The sequence below is a fragment of the Protomyctophum bolini genome, assembly GCF_963924005.1.
Source record: "Protomyctophum bolini genome assembly, chromosome: 19".
Taxonomy (NCBI): Eukaryota; Metazoa; Chordata; class Actinopteri; order Myctophiformes; family Myctophidae; genus Protomyctophum; species Protomyctophum bolini.
The window spans coordinates 37422194-37449194 of record NC_137880.1 but is presented as its reverse complement, the minus strand read 5'-3'; the positions used below and the strand labels follow the sequence as shown (position 1 = coordinate 37449194).

Here is a 27001-nt window from a genome sequence, read left to right as displayed (position 1 = left end):
TATGAAACTTTTATTGGTTAATTGTAAACTTATTTGTTTATATGAATGCCTCACTTTATTGAAGATTTCTTCCTGTATTGATTATATGTTTGTGCCTTGCCTTTAGTTTTCACGATGATCTATTAAAGAAACTTCACATCATCAGTCGGCCTTCAACCTCTTTGTCCAGCGTGGTTCGCTACACACTTTTCTCTTCCTTATATTCTTCCATCCTTGGGAAGAATTAATTGCCAATAATTAAAGGTCAGGAGTTTAAGCTTCAATATGATTTCATGATGAATTCCTGTTCTGTTCTTTAACTATATAGAAGTGTCTATTTGTACGTCTCTAATTGTTTTGATGAATTGAACAAAGTGGACCCTGTTGTAAACAAGTGTAGTGCTTTATTGGGTCGTCCACTCACAGTTAACAGTCTCTGTATTGAGTTTGTGCTTGAAATGTACTGTAATTCTGCAAACTGTTAATAAATATTTCAATCAATCGTTGCTCTTTGGTAGACATGATGTAAGGAGTATAAAACGCCACTAGAGGGCGTACTACCTGCTCTATTATAACTAACCAGTGGGCTAGAGTGGGCTTCATCATAGCGCGGTAATAATAAATAATAATAATAATAATAATAATATGTAAATATGCCAGTTATGTATTTCTATACAGTAAATGGTATAAATCAAACACACAAAAAAGAGGGGGGGAAAGAAAGAGAACGTCATCACGGAATGCTATGTCGTGAACTTTCCAGTAGAATGCTTTACTCATGGAATAAGTGTGGTCGGAATCGGATAATACAATAAAAAAACAGTAGCCCTAATAATTACTGCTGTGTGTGTGTGCTCGTGATGTGATGTTCTGGAATCTGGATGCCTTTAGCATGCGTCGCGGCATCCCCTAAGGTTGTGTGTAGCCTACTCTGTGTGTGTAGGCCTACTGTGTGTGTGTGTGTGTGTGTGTGTGTGTGTGTGTGTGTGTGTGTGTGTTTCTGTGGTCCCTCCTCCATCAAAAACGTCAGAAGTTGTGCTATAAAAACACACGTGGGGTTCGTTCGTTCAGAGCAGAGACCGCTCACACACACACACACACACACAGCGACTACAGTAGTCGCATGATCGCATGCTTCGGTTTATACAGTTGACAGGCAGAGCAGAGGTCTATACAGCAGAGGATACTTCATAAAGTGCGCCGCGCATCAAGAGAAAAGTGACACTTCGTTAATGAGAAAGAAAAGGAGAAAATATGACAAGCTGTGAGGTGACGCACCGTGAACGCACCGGACTGAGGAGATCATACTGGAATGCAAAAGAGAACTAATCTCTGTGTTTCTAACGTTCTGATTTCTGAATGGATATTTGTTATTGTGCCTCATGTGACAAGTTGTTTGGTATAGGCTACGATCGCGGGCTGGACATTGAACAATAATAATGTCTAATGGGCGAATACATTCTGGGATTTCCCCCTGCAATAACAAAGAAGGAAAGGATTGCCACAACAAAAGAGCGAATTAAGTGGAAATAAACTTGGTATAATTGTCTCCAGAGAGGAAACGGTATAGGCTAGAAAGCACCTTCGTTTCGAGGTAAATACACAGCTCAGCTGTCCGTCTGCCTGGACAACAACAACCTGCTCTCTCTCTCTCTCTCTCTCTATCTCTCCATCAACATCAACTCCTGACCCAACACCAAATGCAGAGAGCATTTGAAGATGCATTTGGGTAAAGCTCTCCTGTTTTTCCTCCTGCTGATCAACTGCGCCACTCCGAGCTTCTCCCTGTCGACCTGCGCCACGGTGGACATAGACCATGTGAAGAGGAAGAGGGTCGAGGCGATACGGGGCCAGATCCTGAGCAAGCTCCGGCTGACCAGCCCGCCCCACTCCCTGGGACCCAACCAGATCCCCTACCAGCTCCAGGCGCTGTACAACAGCACCCGGGAGCTGCTGGAGGCGCTGGGCCGGGAGAGGCAGCAGAGCTGCGGGCAGGACAACACCGAGACGGAGTACTATGCCAAGGAGATCTACAAGTTCAGCATGGTTTACCCCCATCCGTCGGAAAACAGTAAGTTGTGCGGTTCATTATTAATTGTATGGCTACGGTTTGTTTTGTTGTTGGTTGCTGCTGCAAACGTTAAAATCATACCGTGGTTTGGGTTTGGAACGTACCGTGGTGGTGTGGTGTGTCTGTGGTGTCCCGCATGTGGAGACTCTTTCTGCCCGCCTCTCTGACGAGGTAATCCCGGCTGGGAGTTCCATACAGTGCCGCCAGTAGCCTACTACTTTAGCCTAAAGATTTAGACTCTCTCGTAGATGTATATTTATCGATTCTGAGGCTACTACTACTTGTCAACCAACCAAGTCCTGAAAAAACCAGGGTCTAGTAGGAGGATATATATATTAATTTAAAAAAGTTCCAGGTTTCACTGTTAACTTGCCATTCGCATTGTTGTGTGACCGCGGTTGTGCTAATGATGACCAGGTGTGTGTGCGCTGCGTGTGTGCGCTGCGTAATTACGCACGCGAGCAGTGAATGGAGAATGAATGCGTGCGTGCGCCGGTGCACACCACACGTGTGCCAATGTATCTGATTGCATAATACGAGACAATCTCCAACAAGCTCCTTTAGTTACTCTGAACTTCTACTCTGGTCTGGTTTGGCTGCCAGGCGGTTTTTTTTGGTCAGTGGAAATGCTATAAAGAAGAAAATATGTAAACCGCCTCTTATTAAATGCTGATTACTGCTGAATTAAGTAATCTAATATTGGCACTGAGCCAATTGTGAGTCCATTTGGTTCTATTTGTACACTCCCAGAGTTAAATTAGCATTTTGCATCTTACTGTGTATGATGTGTTGACTGTGTTGCGGGACCGGGGACCCCCAGGGGTCCTTGAGGGAGTTCCAGGGGGTCCCCAGCTAAATGATAGTTTGGAACCAAATGGATCCTTAATATGGGTCCATTTGGTTCCATTTGTACACTCTCAGAGTTAAATTAACATAAATTTAACAAATTAAATTGGGGGTCCCAGAGATAGAAATGCCATTAAATGGGGGGTCCGTAGACTAATGCATGTCAAACTGGGGGTCCTTGAAATGAAACTGGTTGAGAATCACTGCTAGAGCCGTAAAAATCTTCTCTCATGGGGGGGGGGGGTCCCTGGCATAATGATCTTTTTCAAATGGGGGGTCCGCAGGGCCACAATTAGTGTCAATTTGGGGGTCTTGACATGAAAGTTTGGGAACCACTGCTCTATGGTTGGTTGGACCGCTCAACCAACCTGTTTAAAAAAAAAAAAAAAATTATCCCACGATTTTGTAACCCATTTTTCACCCCTGTGTCAATCATCTACTGTGATCCTGGGCTCTACACACCCTCCGCCAACCTGGGGAGAGCAACGGACTTGAACTCATGCTTCCTTCATGCCTGAGTGTCCAAGTTGCTCCTTTACACCTGACAGGGGGGAGTTTCCCTGGTTGGACGTCACGTAGCGCGTGGAAGGAACACGTTATTCCAACCAGTTCCTTTCCCCTCCATCAGGCTGGCCAGGGGGAGGCAGTTTAGAGACCAAGATCACTGCATGTTTTTTGTGAGGGGACGTCCTACCCTCAACCAACCTGTTTTAAGCCCACACTGGTGTTCCAGGAAAGTCTTTCTCCTCTCCGTCCATGGGCCCGGTCTCTCCCCAGATGTTGCCATTTCCGTTCCAGTCCCTCTCCCCAGAATGAGAGGGACATCTGCCCGGGCAGATGGGGGATGCCTTTAAAAGAAAAAAAAAGGGATAATAGGAAAAGTTAACGGTGCGGCAGGACAAGGAAAAGTTAACAGTGCGGCAGGACAAGGAAAAGTTAACACGTCGATTTAGTGTGCTTCGTTTGTGACCATGTTGTACTCACAAATTTCAGCTTAAAAAAAGAAAAAATATTCTCAGAAAATATATTTGTGTAGTACAACTGTACTGTGTCAATACGGTATTGGGACTTTATTTGGTACTAAAGGTGCTCAACCTGCCTTTATAGTGAATGCATTTATTTTCAGTGGAAAATATATAAACAGATTCACTTTGGGGAGAAAAAATCAAAACACACACACACACACACACACACACACACACACACACACACACACACGAGCCAAGGCATCATTGTCTCTTTGAAATAAACAGGTGCATGTTTCTCTAAAGACTTATATTCTCTCATACTACAGTGTTCTGTTTTGAGTCCCATAAAATTATTTTGACAAAAAGCAAGATAGAGTTAATTGGCTGGAGATGGTTACAGGTTACAGCCTTGAATGGAGCTTCTTTTCTGTCAGAAAGAAAAGACACACACTGTGGTGGCCATTTTGTTGGTTCCAAACATTTCTACCATAGCCACTGATGCACCCAGGGATTAAGGATGTACGCAGACATAAGAAACAGATTGTCCACAGGTTCAATGTCTTTTTGGTTTGCATTTACTTTCCAAAGTGCAGTGAATGATACATTACAAACAGTCACATCTTCTCTTCCTTGTTATGGCATGATCTCTGTTCTGTCTGTCAGGTAAAAACCATTTGTCCACCAGGTGCATGCCGCTCCCCAATCACCCAGGCCTACTTATACCCTCTGTCAAGCAATCAGGCCTGGGGAGGTGTGCCCCTGTTGTCCAAACAATAATTAAATTATAACCCATCAAACTAAAGCCCAATAATGCCAAATAGCTACAACAATTGTGATAATAATAAGTAGACATACATAAACAGTGAGGATGGCTTCTACACACACTAACTAGCCTGGGCAGCATTCCATTTCTGGTTTATGATCCTGTCGGGAGCAGCGGATGATATCGTTACGTCATGTTGTAGTCATTGTTTTATAGTCAATCATCCTGATGAAAAACAATACTACAACATGACGTAGCGATATCGTCGGATATCAGACCGGTTCACACGGCGATTTTGTAACAGAGACCAGGCTTTCCTCTGAGGTGGAAAGCCTGGTGACGCACTGGTTACGCCTGGTTACACACACCAACTAACTCACCGATTCCAAAACAGTGGGTCAGGGCCCATGCTTGAGTCCAAGCTTGTAGTTTTGGCTATTGTTTCACCACAGTTTGGGAGCCTGCATTGCAGCTAACCTTCAGAAGGTCTTGAGCCTGTTTTTATAAAAGAGTTGTATAAAAAAATAAATCACACCCGTGCGAAGTGAGGTGGGCTGTCACGTTCTGGTGAGGTGAGCACCCAAACGCAGGACAGCCAGGCAGGTGGTGATCAAACCCATGGGTGGGTGTTTTAAATAAGGTGAAAAACAGAGACAGATAACAAGATTAACCGACACCAAACAATGACTCGACAAGGACTGACTGGGGAACAAGACTAATATACACATGAGAGCTGATTACACATGAGAAACACCTGGGGAAGACAACGTAGAACCAGAACAACTAGAATCTAGATGGGGAAAGTCTGTATGTTATGATGTATTCATTATACATCATCATACCATGATGAACAACTGAATTTATGTGATTGGTTCGCAGATCTTTACATAATTGACGTACATTTTCCATTCCTTGTCAATGGGATTCAACTTTTGTGTTGCCACAAATTGAGGTGCAATTGCAGGGGGGAGAGAGGGGCGTTGCACCACTCTCATTTCACACTAAAATGTGTTTTCGCAGGCCTTGATGCCGTCTTAATGACTTCTTTTTCACTTGCTAAAAATAGACAATCTACAAGCTCACAACGCAGCACACTGCAACGCGTTGTGAGCTTGTAGATCTGCTATTTTCAGCATGCAACCAAGTGTAAAATGACTTATACTGGATCTCTCGTCCACTATAGTCCCTTCCTGACATTTTAGTGTAGTTTTTATTTGTTCACAAAATTGTCAGTATATTTAGTTTTAGTCATCGTAGCTTAGTTTTTATTTAGTTTCCATTGTTGTATTTATATAGGCATGGAGGCCAGGGGACGATGATCGCTGAGCTCTGATTGGTTTATAGCGCTGCTTCTCAACCTGTGGGCCGGGCCCACTGGAGGGCCGTGAGGGAATTGCAAGTGTCCCCCAAGTCATTTGAAAACAACCCATATTTTATATAGTCATTAATTAAGCAGTATTACACGAGAGGGGGTGTTGTTTAACGTGATTATTGCCATGACAGTGATGCGGTAGGGGAACGAGACGAAGTCGAGTTCCGCATGAAGCATCCCTGAAGTGTACTGTATATATGTATATGTACTGTCTATACCAAATTATGGTATAGATATGATCACATACTGTATATCGTCATTGTTGGGTAGAAAACTATCTGCTACAAAAGTAGCAAAAACAGACAATCTTCAAGTCCAGTAGTTCTCAGTAGTTCGAGCTGTTAGCTTGTATACTGTACATCTAATAATAATAATGAATTGCATTTTTATATGCACTGCATGCCTACTCAAAGCGCTTACAATGGTTCATTCATCCATACATTGGGAGGTGAAGGTTCATTCATTCATACATTGGGAGGTGAAGGTTCATTCATCCATACATTGGGAGGTGAAGGTTCATTCATTCATACATTGGGAGGTGAAGGTTCATTCATTCATACATTGGGAGGTGAAGGTTCATTCATTCATACATTGGGAGGTGAAGGTTCATTCATTCATACGTTGGGAGGTGAAGGTTCATTCATTCATACATTGGGAGGTGAAGGTTCATTCATTCATACATTGGGAGGTGAAGCGGCGAACAGTCGACGCCAGCGTCCTCACTTCCCACATTCACACACCGACGGTGGCGAGCTCACACCGACCGACTCATTGGAGGCAATGTAGGGTTCAGTGTCTTCTTGCCCAAGGACACTTCCACATGTGGGACAGGAGGAAGAGCCTGGATTCGAACCACTGACCCAGGGACCATTGGACAACCTGCTCTACCTCCTGAGCCACAGCCACATCTTGCTTTTGTGAACACTCCGGACAGTTTTTAATTTGCTTGATTCAGTATTTATTTAGTTTGTAACTTAATCGTAATCTGCAATCGCGATAGATTCATTGAAAACACCTGTCCTTGTTTCTGGTGAACGATATTGTCCTGATACGTGAGGTGCTCAATTACTTCATTTATTTGTAATAGTGTGTGTGTGTGTGTGTGTGTGTGTGTGTGTGTGCGGTTGTAATGCACGTTAACTCGACAAACCGTTTGCCCCTCCGACTTCATATTCGACCCACACGTTCCACACCCCCGCAGGGAGTGCAGTGCCCGGAATTTGAACTCATTGTTAATGCAGTGCCCCTCCCTCCATTATCATGGTACTATGTCAGTAGCCTATATACTGTATTGATGGCATTTGGGATCTGATATAATGGGATAAAAGGGACTAACAGACCGACAGATAATGGGTATTTATTTATGGATAGATATAGATTTCGGAACGACTGCTGATCCGACTGACATGCCGCTTGGCACTGCACTCCCTCGGGTCCATTGTGGCGATACGCACTAGTACACACGTACTCACGTTTGAAGTTAATCGGTACTAGAGGCCGGTTCTCGAAAATATGCCGGGGAACGACAGCTACACATTTCCTACATCATTTTTATAGATACTAGCATTTATAGAAAGATTTAACCAATGAGAAATATTATTAACAAGGACTTTTGACAAAATAATATATACCTACGTTGGATACATTTGGAAGAACACATTTCTTTCCATTCCATTTGTGGGGAAAAGCAGCCGTTTTGGACATACACAGAACCCAGGCTAGACATTACAGGGGTTTATGTGAATTCAGTGATGTCTAACCCCAACCCCAAGCATCTGTATATCCACACATACATTGTATGTAAATGCATATCCCACACACTAAGAGGGGACTAACCCATTTAGACCTGGGGACGATTCTACCAATGTCTTCTAAATCCAGACAGTTTTCTGAAAAACCTCATGTTTCTAATGTCAGTGGTACTCAAACATTTCCATGTCAAGGACCCCCAAGATTATATGTAATTGGCCGCCGACCCCCATCTGAAAATATGTAGTTCCAGGGACCCCCTCTAGAAGCAAAGATTTGAGTTAAAAATGTTCGCTCTGAAGATTTGCACTACATTTTCACGATTTTTCAAAAATAGCAGACCTACAAGCTCGTAGCGCGGCACTCGGTGCCGCGCTATGAGCTTGTAGATCTGCTGTTTTTCAATAGCTAAAGTATAACATAATGCTTTAAAACACCAAAAGGGTGTTCCCGCCCAAAATGGACTAATGGCTTTTACATGCATGCATTGGAAAACGCGGCGGTAAATCAAGTTTACTACACTGGACTGGAGCCTTTTTGGACTATAACGTTGTTACCTTATAGCTGAAAAGAAGTGGACATAAAAAGCTGCAGTCGGTCTTTCCAAAGTCGCTGTGATCTGTAATGATCTACCGTATAATATGAATGTATAACATTTGATACGCAGGCGGGTTCATGATCTGAATTATGATTCTTGTTTTTCAGTTTTTTACTTTTAGATGACAGATCTAAAATAACTTTTCTTGTACCATCGTAAGTCAAGATGCAGGCCTGTTTTGTTCTACTTTTACGAGCATTAACACAATTTATGACCGAGCGGCTTTTCATCAGAATAAATCACAATGTAAACAAAGTCAAGGAGGGTCTGGGGAGGGCGATAGCATTTCATCTTACTGTACATGCAGAGCAGGGTTTTGACCGTCTATTTGTATAGATCAATAAATCAGAGATCTAAAACTCTTTAGTCACAACATAGATAGATCTAGAACTCACAACAACACGTCATGGATGTGACACGTTGTGAGGTTATTGTACAGTATCTATCGTACAGTGGAGCATACTGTACATTAGGACATTAAAATCAGTGTTGTTTTCGTCGACTAAAACTATGACGAAAAACGTTCGTCGACTACCTTTTTTCACTGACAAAAACTACATAAAAACTAAGCCATGAGGACTAAAACTATGACTAAATATACTGACAATTTCGTCAACAAATAAAAACTAGACTAAAATGTTAGGAAGGGACTAGTGGACGAGAGATCCAGTATAAGTCATTTTACACTTGGTTGCTTGCTGAAAATAGCAGATCTACAAGTTCACAACACGTCACGCTGCGACGCGTTGTGAGCTTGTAGATCGCCTATTTTCAGCAAGTGTAAAAACAGTCATTACGATGGCATCAACGCCAAAAATACATTTTAGTCGACTAAATAAACTGTAGATTTAGTCGACTAAAACTAGACTAACACTAAAACATTCCAGGTCACTAAAATGTGACTGAAACTAAATTAAAACTATTGAAGAGACTATGACTAAAACTAAAATCAAAATTTGCTGCCAAAAACAACACGGATTAAAACTGGGAATTCTGTGTAATCAATTCTAGATTACACAGATGGGGCGGCTGGTCAAATGTAAGTGTACTAGTACCAACCTTTAATTGTTGCCGTTTCCTCAATTTTAGACGTGTGTTGCTGTGTCAGCTATGTAATGATGGCTTGTTGTTAGCCTGGATGCATTTTACACAGCAGATAGCTGGAGATCTCTGTGTCTGTGTGTGTGTGTGTGTGTGTGTGTGTGTGTGTGTGTGTGTGTGTGTGTGGAGAGTGTAACCTGGCTGTGAGAAGTAGATCTCTGTGTGTGTGTGTGTGTGTGTGTGTGTGTGTGTGTGTGTGTGTGTCTGTGTGTGTGTGTGTGGAGAGTGTAACCTGGCTGTGAGAAGTAGATCTCTGTGTCTGTCTGTGTGTGTGTGTGTGTGTGTGTGTGTGTGTGTGTGTGTGTGTGTGTGTGTGTCTGTGTGTGTGTGTGTGTGTGTGTGTGTGTGTGTGTGTGTGTGTGTGTGTGGAGAGAGTGCAGCCTGGCTGTGAGAAGTGGGCGGGTATGCGCGTGACGGCGTGACATCATCATCAAACCCGGACGTTACGCAGGAACGCCTACTGAGTGGCAGGAAACTACTTTCTGGCCTTGACAGCCTCATACTGTACATCCACACAGAATTGAATCAGATTGCATTAAACAACGTTAAACAATGTTTAACTCACTTTGCATGTTGCTTTGCCACTCGATGTGCCATTCACTTTAAGCATGGGCATGCCCTCTATACAGGGCACTGCACTCCCTGTAGGGGTGTGGACTGCATGTGTCGAATGTGAAGTTGGTGGGTCAAACGGTTCTCGAGTTATGTGCATTAAACACACACACACACACACACACACACACACACACAGAGAAGTGGTGCATTTATAGTCGGATGGATAGATAGATAGATAGATAGAGCGACCTACATTCAGGCTAGATTTGGCTGCCAGGGTAAAAGAGGCCTTAGTAGAAGGGTTACAGAATGCCGGCTTTGTGGGGCTACTTTTTTTTTTACCTTAGTCTAATGACATCACCCACTTGTCCTCAGTTTTAATGTCAGCAAACAAAGCATTCAGTCTCTGACTCCTGACAGCTCTGCTGAAAAGGTGCTAAGTAAACTGTTGATCTATTGGGGAAATCTGTGGCAATGCTATGAACCGGCTACAATGCCCTGACAGGTGCAAATGAAGCAGAAAGCGTGCATGGAAGAGAGGCACATTTTCTGCATTATCCCATTTCGGGCGGGAACCCTGTGTTGGTGTTTGTTTTAAGCATTATGTTATGCTTTAGCTATTGAAAAATATCAGATCTACAAGCTCATAGCGCGTAGGTCTGCTATTTTAGAAAAATCGTGAAAATGTGCCTCAAATCTTTGAATATATATTCTTTCAGAGGGGTCCCTGGAATAACATATTATTCAGATGGGGGTCGGTGGCCAATTACATATAATCTTTGGGGTCCTTGACATGAAATATTGAGCACCACTGATAAAATGAGGTATTTCAGAAAACTGGCATGATTAAGAAGACATTTCTTTTTAATTTCGACGTCAGGTCCTAAATGGGTTATTGCGAGGCTTTGGACTCCAAAGGAAACGTTGAAAGGCTTCCTTTTATAGAATGGCACGCATATCTGGCATAATATACCAGCCACGGGTTGAGGTTGGGGGGGGGCTGCCTGTGGCAAAACCATCATGGTCAGAGAGGGCTTTCTGATGGGCTGTAGGAAAGTGGTCACTGACTGGGCCCAAGATGGACAGTAGTGGGGTTTTTTTGATATGCAGATACCAGGGAAGTGAAATCATTTTGAGCTTGAAAGGAAGGGGATGCTATTTCACTTAGAACATGTTCTCGCCACCCACCCCAACCCCTCTCACCCCCCTTTTGTTAGCATAATGTTATGCTTTATCTATTGAAAAATAGCAGATCTACAAGCTCATAGCGCGCCACCGAGTGGCGCGCTACGAGCTTGTAGGTCTGCTATTTTTGAAAAAATCGAAGAACGACTTGACATAGAAACATAGCTTTTTCAGAAAACTGTCAGGAGGATGTAGAAGACATTTTTAGAATCGGATCTCAGGTCAGAATGAAAACTGTCAGGATGTAGAAGACATTTTTAGAATCGGATCTCAGGTCAGAATGAAAACTGTCAGGATGTAAGAAGACATTTTTAGAATCTGATCTCAGGTCAGAATGGGTTATTCAAGAAGAGAAAAAATAGCCCCCTGACCCGCCGCGCTGATATCACCACATTCCATGCTACGTACAGTAACTCTGCGATGTGTACACGAACGAACACGAGCCATAGAAGAAAGCGCTCTCAGTGCACGCCGCAGTTTATTAAATGGTTCTCTGTGTGGCCGACTGGCCGCCGCAGAGAACCGCTTGACCAGGGTTCGATTTGCTGAGGGGACATTTAGGCCTGACGTCATTTAAATAAATCTAAATCCTGACAGTTTTCTGAAATACCTCATGTATCAGTGATGCTCAATATTTCATGTCAAGGACCCCAAAAATGATATGTAATTGGCCGCCGACCTCCATGTTGTTCCAGGGAAGATTTGAGTTAAAAACGTTCGCTATGAAAGAATATATATTCAAAGATTTTCAAGATTTTTCAAAAATAGCAGACCTATACACTACAAGCTCATAGCGCGGCACTATGAGCTTGTAGATCTGCTATTTTTCAATAGCTAAAGTATAACGTAATGCTTAGTTAAAACACCAAAAGGGGTTCCTCTGTCCAGAATGGATTAATATCCCTCCCTCTGGTCATTAATTTGTATCGCTGGCAGGCATATAATTATGTTTTATCCCTGAAATACATATCTTTTCTGGAAATATATAGACTCTGATATAATAATCTGATATTTCTTGCGTTTTAATGAAACATATATCTGATCCTACTGTACAAACGTTTTGGTAGCACTCTTTAATATTGTCTCACTATGGATTGGAATCATTAATTGGACCATTAAAGAATAATATCTTTTGAATCAGCCAAAACTTTTTCTTTGCTATTTTTGTGTCATTCCTTTTTTTTTTTTTATCGTGAAAATGTGGTGCAAAAACTTTTGAATATATATTCTTTCAGAGCGAACATTTTTTTTATTCAAATCTTTGCTTCTAGGAGGTCACTGGAACAGATTGAGATGCCTTCCAATTGTCGTGGAAGGCATTTGTAGAATCGTCCTCAGGTCTAAATGGGTTAAAGAAGAAACTACAAAAATAGCAATACCTATGTGAAATACCTATATATTTTTTATCTCATCTCTTTTGCAGACGACGTGTCGTATTGTCCCAAAGGCATCACCTCCAAGGTGTTCAAATTCAACGTGTCCGCTATGGAGAGGAACGCCACCAACCTGTTCAGGGCAGAGTTCCGCGCCATGAGGGTCCCCAACGCCGCAGCCAAGAGGAACGAACAGCGCATCGAGCTCTACCAGGTGTGTAAAGGTACCGTTTCCCTGTCCCTCTACCCACTGTTCATTTAGTTTAGCTCTACCAGGTGTGTAAAGGTACCGTTTCCTTGTCCCTCTACCCACTGTTCATTTAGTTTAGCTCTACCAGGTGTGTAAAGGTACCGTTTCCTTGTCCCTCTACCCACTGTTCATTTAGTTTAGCTCTACCAGGTGTGTAAAGGTACCGTCTCCTTGTCCCTCTACCCACTGTTCATTTAGTTTAGCTCTACCAGGTGTGTAAAGGTACCGTTTCCTTGTCCCTCTACCCACTGTTCATTTAGTTTAGCTCTACCAGGTGTGTAAAGGTACCGTTTCCTTGTCCCTCTACCCACTGTTCATTTAGTTTAGCTCTACCAGGTGTGTAAAGGTACCGTCTCCCTGTCCCTCTACCCACTGTTCATTTAGTTTAGCTCTACCAGGTGTGTAAAGGTACCGTTTCCTTGTCCCTCTACCCACTGTTCATTTAGTTTAGCTCTACCAGGTGTGTAAAGGTACCGTTTCCTTGTCCCTCTACCCACTGTTCATTTAGTTTAGCTCTACCAGGTGTGTAAAGGTACCGTTTCCTTGTCCCTCTACCCACTGTTCATTTAGTTTAGCTCTACCAGGTGTGTAAAGGTACCGTTTCCTTGTCCCTCTACCCACTGTTCATTTAGTTTAGCTCTACCAGGTGTGTAAAGGTACCGTTTCCTTGTCCCTCTACCCACTGTTCATTTAGTTTAGCTCTATCAGGTGTGTAAAGGTACCGTTTCCTTGTCCCTCTACCCACTGTTCATTTAGTTTAGCTCTACCAGGTGTGTAAAGGTACCGTTTCCTTGTCCCTCTACCCACTGTTCATTTAGTTTAGCTCTACCAGGTGTGTAAAGGTACCGTTTCCTTGTCCCTCTACCCACTGTTCATTTAGTTTAGCTCTACCAGGTGTGTAAAGGTACCGTCTCCTTGTCCCTCTACCCACTGTTCATTTAGTTTAGAGCTCTACCAGGTGTGTAAAGGTACCGTTTCCTTGTCCCTCTACCCACTGTTCATTTAGTTTAGCTCTACCAGGTGTGTAAAGGTACCGTCTCCTTGTCCCTCTACCCACTGTTCATTTAGTTTAGCTCTACCAGGTGTGTAAAGGTACCGTTTCCTTGTCCCTCTACCCACTGTTCATTTAGTTTAGCTCTACCAGGTGTGTAAAGGTACCGTCTCCTTGTCCCTCTACCCACTGTCGATTTAGTTTACACTCCTGCGTACTTTAAATATAACTTTTAAAGCCTCACCGCTACACAAAACTGCCTCCCACTGGCCAGCCTGATGGAGGGGAAAGGAACTGGTCGGAATAACATGTTCCTTCCACGCGCTATACGTCCGGCCGGGGAAACTCCCCCCCCCCCCCCCTGTCAGGTGTAAAGAAGCAGCTTGGACTCCTCATGCATAGAAGGAAGCATGAGGTCAGGTGCATTAGTTATACCCTCTACAACCTTTTTGTTTCATTCTATCCGGAAAAGTTGACCTAATAATAATGTCTAAAGAAAAGACGAGGAGTGAGATCTATTCAAGCCCCAAAATCAAATCGTCATCATTCAGATGTTCAATGAGGCGTACTGTACATAGGGGTTAATTTGTGCTTCATATGAAAACACATTTTCTGCTGGAAAAAAGGCGTTGGTCTGACATTGGTCTTTCCTCGTCATTTCATCATTTTTTGCCAAGCGAATCGGTTGAAAATACATCATTTATGTCGAGGGTGAAATGGCTACATGTGATGAAGTATAAACTGGTATTTAATCTGTAGAATGTGATGAAGTATAAACTAGTATTTAATCTGTAGAATGTGATGAAGTATAAACTAGTATTTAATCTGTAGAATGTGATGAAGTATAAACTAGTATTTAATCTGTAGAGTGTGATGAAGTATAAACTGGTATTTAATCTGTAGAATGTGATGAAGTATAAACTAGTATTTAATCTGTAGAATGTGATGAAGTATAAACTAGTTTTTAATCTGTAGAATGTGATGAAGTATAAACTAGTATTTAATCTGTAGAGTGTGATGAAGTATAAACTAGTATTTAATCTGTAGAATGTGATGAAGTATAAACTGGTATTTAATCTGTAGAATGTGATGAAGTATAAACTAGTATTTAATCTGTAGAGTGTGATGAAGTATAAACTAGTATTTAATCTGTAGAATGTGATGAAGTATAAACTAGTATTTATGTGATGAAGTATAAACTAGTATTTAATCTGTAGAGTGTGATGAAGTATAAACTAGTATTTAATCTGTAGAGTGTGATGAAGTATAAACTAGTATTTAATCTGTAGAATGTGATGAAGTATAAACTAGTATTTATGTGATGAAGTATAAACTAGTATTTAATCTGTAGAGTGTGATGAAGTATAAACTAGTATTTAATCTGTAGAGTGTGATGAAGTATAAACTAGTATTTAATCTGTAGAATGTGATGAAGTATAAACTAGTATTTATGTGATGAAGTATAAACTAGTATTTAATCTGTAGAGTGTGATGAAGTATAAACTAGTATTTAATCTGTAGAATGTGATGAAGTATAAACTAGTATTTAATCTGTAGAATGTGATGAAGTATAAACTAGTATTTAATCTGTAGAATGTGATGAAGTATAAACTAGTATTTAATCTGTAGAGTGTGATGAAGTATAAACTAGTATTTAATCTGTAGAATGTGATGAAGTATAAACTAGTATTTAATCTGTAGAATGTGATGAAGTATAAACTAGTATTTAATCTGTAGAATGTGATGAAGTATAAACTAGTATTTAATCTGTAGAATGTGATGAAGTATAAACTAGTATTTAATCTGTAGAATGTGATGAAGTATAAACTAGTATTTAATCTGTAGAATGTGATGAAGTATAAACTAGTATTTAATCTGTAGAGTGTGATGAAGTATAAACTAGTATTTAATCTGTAGAGTGTGATGAAGTATAAACTAGTATTTAATCTGTAGAGTGTGATGAAGTATAAACTAGTATTTAATCTGTAGAGTGTGATGAAGTATAAACTAGTATTTAATCTGTAGAGTGTGATGAAGTATAAACTAGTATTTAATCTGTAGAGTGTGATGAAGTATAAACTAGTATTTAATCTGTAGAGTGTGATGAAGTATAAACTAGTATTTAATCTGTAGAGTGTGATGAAGTATAAACTAGTATTTAATCTGTAGAGTGTGATGAAGTATAAACTAGTATTTAATCTGTAGAGTGTGATGAAGTATAAACTAGTATTTAATCTGTAGAATGTGATGAAGTATAAACTGGTATTTAATCTGTAGAATGTGATGAAGTATAAACTAGTATTTATGTGATGAAGCATAAACTAGTGTTTAATCAGGAGCACTGATGTAAAGTTAAACTGTTGACTGCTAAGAGCAACAGGACTCAATCAATGTGCCAACGACAACCAGATGGCAGTTGGTTTCAGCCAGGCCTCGGTTACTGTACTGCTGTCAGACAGAGCCTTGGTTACTGTACTGTACTGTATCAGACCCAGAGCCTTGGTTACTGTACTGTACTGTATCAGACCCAGAGCCTTGGTTACTGTACTGTAGCTGTCAGACAGAGCCTTGGTTACTGTACTGCTGTCAGACAGAGCCTTGGTTACTGTACTGCTGTCAGACAGAGCCTTGGTTACTGTACTGTAGCCGTCGGACCCAGACCCAGGGCCTTGGTACTGTACTGTAGCGGTCAGACCCAGGGCCTTGGTACTGTACTGTAGCTGTCAGACCCAAACCCAGAGCCTTGGTACTGTACTGTAGCGGTCAGACCCAGAGCCTTGGTACTGTACTGTAGCCGTCAGACCCAGAGCCTTGGTACTGTACTGTAGCCGTCAGACCCAGAGCCTTGGTACTTGGTACAGAGCCAAATAGTTTGTCACTTCTGCAGAATGTTTTTAGATCCCTGACAGGAGCCATTATTGCAGCATCATGAAGGCAGTACAGTATCTGAGTACAGTATCAGAGCACAGTGGTCCTCAAAGAATATTCAGAATTTGTCACATTCAATGTTTTGTGTTGTTATAGGAGACAATGTTTGCGTTTACACAAACCCTCAAAGCTGGACATAGCAGGGGCTAGTGGCGCGCGCCCCTCAAGTAAGACGCTCCAAACAGGCTGGCCTTGTGGTTAGAGTGTCCGCCATGGGTGGGTGGGGAGGATTGGGAAAGGAGTTGTGGGAGAAAATGTAAAATTCTCTTTCTGTGAAAATTGCATATGATGTCATATTCTTTGAATAAAATTTACTTAAAAAAAAAAAAATAGTGGGATCATGTGGTCCTTGTTGCAATAAAACAAATAAATACCATTAAAAAAGTGTCCACCCTGAAACTGGGAGGTCGGGGGTTCGATCCCCGGCCGGGTCATATAATACCAAAGACTGTAAAAATGGGACCCAATGCCTCCCTGCTTGACACTCTTGGCATCAATGGGTTGTATTGGGGGTCAAATCAACTAATGATTCCCGCTGCGGCTCACCGCTGCGGCTCACCGCTCCAAGAGATTGCTCAAATGCGGAGAACAAATTTCACTGCGGTAACGTGTGTACTAACGTGTACCACTTTGACTTAAAATAAATAGTTTTTTTCGTTTGCTTTTAAACAGAAGACGAAGCTGTTGTAGCGGTCCTTAGATCAGCTGGTATAGAATTCCACAGTGACTGAAATAAGACATAACCTGATTCAAGAGATTATTCTGACCTTGTCTGATGATCTGAGCCCAAACTTTTTCATGTCAAGGACCCCCTATTTGAAAACATACTGTATGCCAAGGACCCCCATAAGAGAAGATTGTTACGGCTCTTTTCAACCATTTCCATTTCAAGGACCCCCAGTTTGAACTGAATTAATCTACGGACCCCTAATTTAATGGCATTTCTATCTCTGGTGGACCCCAATTTATATTGTAACATCAATATTAATTTAACTCTGAGAGTGTACAAATAGTTCCTTTTTGTACACTCTCAGAGTTACAGACCCATAAGGCTCCATTTGGTTCCTATAAGTATAATTTAGCTGGGCTGGGGACCCCCTGGAACTCCCCCAAGGACCCCTGACTGAGGAATGTTTTGTTTATTCATTTCAGACTCAAGAGAGTGACAGTTTATTATGACTACTTTGCAGATCGTGAGGCCAAACGAACACATTGCAAAACAACGCTACATCGGAGCCAAGAACGTGTTGACCAGAGGCACTGCAGAATGGGTCTCCTTTGATGTGACCGAGACGGTACGGGAGTGGCTGACCAACAGAGGTAGATTTATAATAAACCCCCCAAATACTGTGTTATAGTATAGACGGTACGGGAGTGGCTGACCAACAGAGGTAGATTTATAATAAACCCCCCAAATACTGTGTTATAGTATAGACGGTATGGGAGTGGCTGACCAACAGAGGTAGATTTATAATAAACCCCCCAAATACTGTATTATTGTATAGACGGTACGGGAGTGGCTGACCAACAGAGGTAGATTTATAATAAACCCCCCAAATACTGTATTATTTTATAGACGGTACGGGAGTGGCTGACCAACAGAGGTAGATTTATAATAAACCTCCCAAATACTGTATTATTGTATAGACGGTACGGGAGTGGCTGACCAACAGAGGTAGACTGGACATCACCACGTTTTATAATAAACCCCCAAATACTGTATCCCACAATAGTGATGCACTGAATATTCGTCCGCAGAAAATATTCGTCTGCAGAAAATAGCTAAAAATGCATTTTCGGCCTATTCGGTTTCGGCACCGAATAGGCAGAAAATATATCACCGAATAGTGTATGCAATTAATGCATTCAAAAGAGCTGAATAAATGTTTTATGGACCCATAATAGTGATTATTTTTTAAGTTAAGTTTTGCCATAACCATTTATCTTGCCATAAATCAGGTAGCTTTAAGGTACGGCAGAAATGACAGGCAATGGTAGGAAAAAAAAGATATATAATATTATTCATATTCGGTATTCGGCTTTCGGCCAACTGTTTCCTATATTTGGTTTCGGCCAAGAATTTCCTTATAAATTCTCCTTTTATGAACAAAAGTCTCAAATAATTTCACCCAAGTTTTGCCGTTTGAGGGCCTGAGAAAGGTGGCGTTTCATCTGGTGTCTTGAGGGTCTTTGAGCAAAGCTTTTTAACCCATTTTGGTGTTAGCATCATGTTATGCTTTAGATATTGAAAAATAGCAGATCTACAATCTCATAGCGCGCCACCGAGTGGCGCGCTACGAGCTTGTAGGTCTGCTATTTTTTGAAAAATCGAATAACCACTGACATAGAAACATAGCTTTTTCAGAAAACTGTCAGGATGTAGAAGAACATTTTTAGAATCTGATCTCAGGTCAGAATGGTAAACTGTCAGGATGTAGAAGACATTTGTATAGAATCTGATCTCAGGTCAGAACGGTGACCTGTCGTCTCACTGGTTTATTTCCATCAGGGACTAATCTGGGGTTGGAGATCAGCGTGCACTGTCCCTGCCACACCTTCAACCCCAACGGTGACATCATCGACAACATGAACGAGGTGCTGGATGTCAAGTTCAAAGGTGAGATCTTACATGTTGTCAAATATAATGTCTTATTAATCAGTATTATTGTCAGTTTGTTCCATATAGAGACCCATCGTCACGGCTAATGGAAACTCAAACTGGAGCACCGTATCTCCCTACCAGACTTTAACCACTTTAAACTTGGCCGGTCGTTATTTAGAACAATTTCATAGAATAAGTATAAAATAGGGCTTCAATAGTTAAACCCATTACTTAATTATGGTGTTCTATAAATCCTGTTTTACTAAGTATACCGCATGCAGAATATTCACACATATTCAAGTCTGTGGCTAGATTTGAAACAAAAGGCAGCAAGTTTGTACAGTACAAGAAACTCGATATCTGTCCACCTTACACGCATGTCTTTTTTTATATATATCATTTTTATCCCACAATTTTGCAACCCTTTTTTGTTCACCCAGTGTCAATTATCTAATGTAATCCTGGGCGCTACACTTCCTCTGCCAACCTGGGGAGGTGGGGGTGGGGGGGGGCAGCAGACTGACCTCATGCTTCCTTCTATGCATGAGGAGTCCAAGCTGCTTTTTTTTCACCCGACAGGTGGGGGACTTCCCCGGCTGGACATAGCGACTACCTTTTTTCACTGACGAAAACTAAATGAAAACTAAATGAAAACTAAGCTACAGCATGGTGACTAAAACTAAATACTTTGTCAATTGCTCCTGATGTGCTGGTTGGTGCCTTGCATGGTTTCAGCTGCCATCGGTGTATGAATGTGTGAATGTAATGCACAATCTATATAAAGGTGCTATAGAAATGCACCATTTACCAACATTGTCTTTGTTCTGTCTGTCTAGGGGTGGAGGGGGAGTACGAGGAGCAGGGCCGCTGGGACCTGGGCCGTCTGAAGAAGCAGAAGGACCAGTTCCTCCCTCATCTCATCCTCATGATGATCCCCCCCCACCGGCTGGACACGCACACCACCCGCCGCCGCAAGAGGGCGCTAGACACCAATTACTGTTTCTCGTAAGGCTCGCATTCATTACATTGTTAACCCATTCTGACCTGAGATCAGATTCATACGAGGTTTTCCCACTGGACACACACTGGTCTGATTAACCCATTCAGACCTGAGATCAGATTCTAGAAATGTCAGTCGTTCTTCGATTATTTCAAAAATAGCAGACCTACAAGCTCGTAGCGCGCCACTCGGTGGCGCGCTATGAGCTTGTAGATCTGCTATTTTTCAATAGCTAAAGCACGACATGATGCTAACACCAAAATGGGTTCCCGTTCAGAATGGGTTAAGAAACTTTCCAGCCGGGCTCATTCATCATTCTAATGTAAATATCATGGATTTTACACATTAAATATTGGCTCATTTTTGGAACCAGAAACCTTCAAAATCTCTTCCAAATCCGTCAACAATGCCTGCCATAATATGCACTGGTAAAAAATCACACCCGTGTGAACCGAGTGGTGCAACTTGACCCATCTCTCTTGGAGCGGTGAGCTGCAGCCAACGTGCCGCGCTCAGGAATCATTTGATTAGTAGATTTGATTTGACCCCCCCCAATCCAACCCTTTGATGCTGAGTGTCAAGCAGGGAGGCTTTGGGTCCCATTTTTACAGTCTTTAGTATGTGACCCGGCCGGGGATCGAACCCCCGACCTCCCAGTTTCAGGGCGGACACTCTAACCACGAACAAAATGATAAGTCTCCATTGTTTCAACGATACACGCGGTGGGGTTTTCTTTTTGTGGTCAGAAACGTGGAGGAGAACTGCTGCGTCCGCCAGCTCTACATCGACTTCCGTCGTGACCTGGACTGGAAGTGGATCCATGAGCCCAAGGGTTACTTCGCCAACTACTGCTCTGGGCCCTGTCCGTACCTGAGGAGCGCCGACACCACACACAGCACGGTAGGAACTATAGGACGCACCACACAGCACGGTAGGAACTATAGGACGCAACACCCACAGCACGGTAGGAACTATATGAGACACCACCCACAGCACGGTAGAAACTATATGAGACACCACCCACAGCACGGTAGGAACTATATGAGACACCACCCACAGCACGGTAGGAACTATATGAGACACCACCCACAGCACGGTAGGAACTATATGAGACACCACACACAGCACGGTAGGAACTATATGAGACACCACCCACAGCACGGTAGGAACTATATGAGACACCACCCACAGCACGGTAGGAACTATATGAGACACCACCCACAGCACGGTAGGAACTATATGAGACACCACACAGCACGGTAGGAACTATACGACACCACCCACAGCACGGTAGGAACTATACGACACCACACACAGCACGGTAGGAACTATACGACACCACCCACAGCACGGTAGGAACTATATGAGACACCACCCACAGCACGGTAGGAACTATATGAGACACCACCCACAGCACGGTAGGAACTATATGAGACACCACCCACAGCACGGTAGGAACTATATGAGACACCACCACACAGCACGGTAGGAACTATATGAGACACCACCCACAGCACGGTAGGAACTATAGGAAACACCACCCACAGCACGGTAGGAACTATATGAGACACCACCCACAGCACGGTAGGAACTATATGAGACACCACCCACAGCACGGTAGGAACTATAGGACGCAACACCCACAGCACGGTAGGAACTATATGAGACACCACCCACAGCACGGTAGGAACTATAGGAAACACCACCCACAGCACGGTAGGAACTATATGAGACACCACCCACAGCACGGTAGGAACTATATGAGACACCACCCACAGCACGGTAGGAACTATAGGACGCAACACCCACAGCATGGTAGGAACTATAGGAAACACCACCACACAGCACGGTAGGAACTATAGGAAACACCACCCACAGCACGGTAGGAACTATATGAGACACCACCCACAGCACGGTAGGAACTATAGGACACACCACCCACAGCACGGTAGGAACTATAGGACACACCACCCACAGCACGGTAGGAACTATATGAGACACCACCCACAGCACGGTAGGAACTATAGGAAACACCACCCACAGCACGGTAGGAACTATATGAGACACCACCCACAGCACGGTAGGAACTATATGAGACACCACCCACAGCACGGTAGGAACTATATGAGACACCACCCACAGCACGGTAGGAACTATAGGACACACCACCCACAGCACGGTAGGAACTATAGGACACACCACCCACAGCACGGTAGGAACTATATGAGACACCACCCACAGCACGGTAGGAACTATAGGAGACACCACCCACAGCACGGTAGGAACTATAGGAGACACCACCCACAGCACGGTAGGAACTATATGAGACACCACACAGCACGGTAGGAACTATATGAGACACCACCCACAGCACGGTAGGAACTATATGAGACACCACCCACAGCACGGTAGGAACTATATGAGACACCACACAGCACGGTAGGAACTATAGGAGACACCACCCACAGCACGGTAGGAACTATATGAGACACCACCCACAGCACGGTAGGAACTATATGAGACACCACCCACAGCACGGTAGGAACTATATGAGACACCACACAGCACGGTAGGAACTATAGGAGACACCACACAGCACGGTAGGAACTATAGGAGACACCACACAGCACGGTAGGAACTATATGAGACACCACACAGCACGGTAGGAACTATATGAGACACCACCCACAGCACGGTAGGAACTATAGGAGACACCACACAGCACGGTAGGAACTATATGAGACACCACCCACAGCACGGTAGGAACTATAGGAGACACCACCCACAGCACGGTAGGAACTATATGAGACACCACCCACAGCACGGTAGGAACTATATGAGACACCACCCACAGCACGGTAGGAACTATAGGAGACACCACCCACAGCACGGTAGGAACTATCCGACACCACACACAGCATGGTAGGAACTATATGAGACACCACACAGCACGGTAGGAACTATATGAGACACCACCCACAGCACGGTAGGAACTATAGGACACACCACCCACAGCACGGTAGGAACTATAGGACACACCACCCACAGCACGGTAGGAACTATACGACGCACCCACAGCACGGTAGGAACTATAGGAGACACCACACAGCACGGTAGGAACTATTACTAAGTGTAAAATGACTTTTATTCATACTGGATCTCGTGTCCACTAGTCCCTTCCTAAAGTCTAGTTTTTATTTGTTGACGAAATTGTCAATATATTTAGTCTTACTTTTAGTCATCATGGCTCAGTTGTCATGTAGTTTCCATTTAGTTTTCGCCAGTGCAAAAAAGGTATGTCGACGAACATTTTTCGTCTTAGTTTTATAGTCGAGGACACAAAATCAACAGTGCTCTGCTCTGTTGTTCTCCCTCAGCTGAGGCATTGAACCCCTACCATGAAATGTTCTATGAGCAGGGCCTGGCTGTAAACAAGTTATTGAGCTTAGTCCAGTTACCCTGGGTAAACATAGTACCTTTCCTTTCCTTTCCTTACCTCAGATGCTGAGCCTGTACAACACTCTGAACCCCGAGGCGTCCGCCTCCCCCTGCTGCGTCCCCCAGGACCTGGAGCCCCTCACCATCCTCTACTACTCCGGACGCACGCCCAAAGTGGAGCAGCTGTCCAACATGATCGTCAAGTCTTGCAAGTGCAGCTGAGAAAAAAAGAGAGACCGCCATACCGCCGCATTACCACTTGAATGAACCCCAGCATCGATGTTCTGTGGGGGTGGGGTGGGGTGGGGGAGGGGAGGGGAGGGAGGGAGGGGGGGGACGTTAGCCAATAACAATAGCAGGTCTACAAGCTCCCGCGTCGATGCGTTTGTAGATCGGCTTATATTTTGGTGAAGAAGATTTTCGTGTTTCGACAAAAGGAACCGAGTACAGTTGCAACTCACTCAGGTCCGTTTTCACTAAGCATTCTAGAGGGTTTGTGTGTTTTAAGTTGGTTGGTACATAGAATGACCTCTAAATGACTCACTCAGCCCGCTGACTTGTTGGCGTGTTGGTTTTTTTTAACTCTCATCTGCCAATTCCATTTTTATTATTGCGCTCGAATCCGATTTGAACACCACTCACTCTCCAAGGACCCCGATTCTTGTTAAGGATGTATATTGTGTTTGTAACTGTGGGTCATATTTAATTTGTTCAGGTTCAATATTTTTTCAGTGTTAGAAATTCTAAGTAGTGTTGTTGTTGTTGTTTTACGATAAAGGCTGCCTTAAAAAAACTAAAATCATATTATACCTACAGTATAGTTTTGGACACTTCTGCCTTTGATCTGTGAATATACTGTATACAAGTCTCTCAAAGCTAGACCAGAGAGACAGCGGTATCCATGATGTCAGGAGGAGCACAGAGCCCATTTTAAGACACTTTTGACAAAACCAATGATGATTTTGATGAAGAAAAAATGGCTATATTTTCTGGTGCAGATCTCTAGAGCGCTGAAGTCCTGACGTCACTCGCTCGCCCCCTTGATTCCCCCCCCTGGTTTAGGAAGTAAAATCTCTATGGAGAATAACATGCAGGCTCGTCTTAAAATCGTTTCATATAAGCGTTGTTGTGGTCCAAAAATAAACAAGCTGTCTCTGCGTTATTGTCAGGGAGGTGTCTCTGTATCGTTTTGCGACAGTCAGTCACTCATATTTATGATACAGTCTGTTTCTAGCGGAAATGTAACTAATTCAGCAGCAGTAACATTAGTGTTTTCTCTCAGTCAGTTGATTCTTCATATCCATATGAGTGAAGCGGCCGGGGTGACATGTTTATTTTTCAAACACAGTTCTTATCTAAAATCCCCCCTATGGGGATTACGATACAAATAAAAAGTACTTGAACCTGCGGATCTGCGCCCTCTGCCGATATTGACGTCAGACTTCGAGTGCTCTATTAGAAGTACCATTTATTACACAAAGCTTTTTTGGGTGTGACACAGTAGGCTCAAACTACATACTGTACTGTACTGTACTGTACTGTCTGTACCACCCATTTCCCTTGATGAGATCAATACACAACTTTCTTGTTTCTAGCTTTTGGAATCATTTGTATTAATGAATGAATAACTCACATGGCTAGATTGGATTGAACTTTCCAAAAAAAATGGTCCAACGTTCCGTTTTAGACAGAATTATTTTTGTTATTTGTTTGTTATTATTAATATTATTAGGTTTTTTTCTTTTTTTACCTTCCCTTCCCTTCAAACATTATGGGCATTATCTTCAAAAACAAAAGGAGAAATTAACCCATTTTGGTCGGGAACCCTTTTAAAGCATTACTGTATGTTAGCTATTGAAAAATAGCAGACCTACAAGCTCATAGCGCGCCACCGAGTGGCGCGCTATGAGCTTGTAGGTCTGCTATTTTTGAAAAGTAGTGAAAATGTGGTGCAAATCTTTTAATATATATTCTTTCAGAGCGAACGTTTTTAACTCAAATCTTTGCTTCTGGAGGGGGGGGAGGGGGGGTCCCTGGAACAACATATTTTCAGATGGGGGTCGACGGCCACAATTACATATAACTTTTGGTGGTCCTTGACATGAAAAAGGTTGAGAACCACCGACATGGGTTTTGTCTGAAAACTGTCAGGATTTAGAAGAATCTTTTTTTTTTAATTTCGACGTCAGGTTCAAAAGGGGGTTCCCGCCCACAATGGGTTAAGGACAGACTTGCTGCTACATCCAAAGCCATAGCTGTGGTCAGAGCAGAAAGAGGAGGGGGGGGGGGGGGGGCTGTGAGAATGCCTGCTGGATTTGCAATGGAAATTGAACGAGCAAAAGAAGTTGAGCCAAAGCTTTTCTTTCTTTTGGCCGAGGCACCAGTGAACTATTTTTTTCTTTCTTTTCCTTTTTCTTTTTCTTTTCCTTTCTTTTATTTTTTTGGTCGTGTCTCTGAGATTGAATGGAAGAAGAGAGAGACCTGTATGGAAGACAAGCCATGAGCAACACACTGCCATTCACTGGAACTTTTCATCCCTGACTATTATATTAAGGTTCAAATTATTTTTTGGGGGACATCAAATAATAATGCTGGAAAAAATAACTGTTTTATGCAAATATGTCTTTGTTTTTTTTTATGAGCTTTCTTGTACATTAATAGCAGATTTGCTCCGTTGTGCAACGTTTGTGTCGTATAGATTGTTTCATTGACTTGAGTAAAAATGAACATGTGTAACTCTGATATTCGTGGTGGAAACCCTTTTTTTATATATATATAAATATATATAAACACACACAATATTAAACCATGAGAATTATCACATGGATGTTCTTGTGACTGAAATGGTGCTTTCAACTCAATTTGACCTGATGTACTGTACTTGACACACAAGTATTTTCCTGGAAATCAATCTTTTGCCAGAGATTTGCAGCAAAGGCAAAACAAGGATATGGGGTAAATGTAATTGTGTTTTTTGTTTATCAATAGAGGGTATTATGCGCATGCTTAAAGTGAATGGCACATCGAGTGGCAAAGCAACATGCAAAGCGAGTTTAACATTGTTTAATGTTGTTTAATGCAATCAGACAGGACTTTTCTGTGTGGATGGGGGTCATACCTATGTTCCCTCAGCCCTATGTTCCCTCAGCCCTATGTTCCCTCAGCCCTATGTTCCCTCAGAAGGAGCATTGGTCCGAGGTGCGCTGGGGGTCGGGAGAGGGTGGGTGGTTAG

The 27001-nt window shown here is 42.7% G+C and overlaps 1 protein-coding gene across 1 annotated transcript; it reads left to right on the top strand.

The window, feature by feature from the left end:
• Window positions 1-1069: 1069 nt before the first annotated feature.
• LOC308334392 (transforming growth factor beta-3 proprotein-like) lies at window positions 1070-24055 on the top strand. The gene is made up of 7 exons (XM_080791117.1): window positions 1070-2050; window positions 12611-12774; window positions 17920-18049; window positions 19239-19346; window positions 20168-20336; window positions 21078-21231; window positions 23833-24055. Exons 1-7 carry the CDS (start codon window positions 1699-1701, stop codon window positions 23989-23991), a joined length of 1236 nt encoding a protein of 411 aa, XP_080647243.1. The 5' UTR covers window positions 1070-1698; the 3' UTR covers window positions 23992-24055.
• Window positions 24056-27001: the final 2946 nt, after the last annotated feature.

Bases quoted from the DNA above. Each gene is read 5' to 3' on its own strand.
- LOC308334392 (XM_080791117.1), top strand. From the start codon at position 1,699: ATGCATTTGGGTAAAGCTCTCCTGTTTTTCCTCCTGCTGATCAACTGC. The intron at 12,775-17,919 runs GTGTGTAAAGGT...ACTACTTTGCAG, and splicing joins AGCGCATCGAGCTCTACCAG to ATCGTGAGGCCAAACGAACA. The intron at 18,050-19,238 runs GTAGATTTATAA...TATTTCCATCAG, and splicing joins GGAGTGGCTGACCAACAGAG to GGACTAATCTGGGGTTGGAG.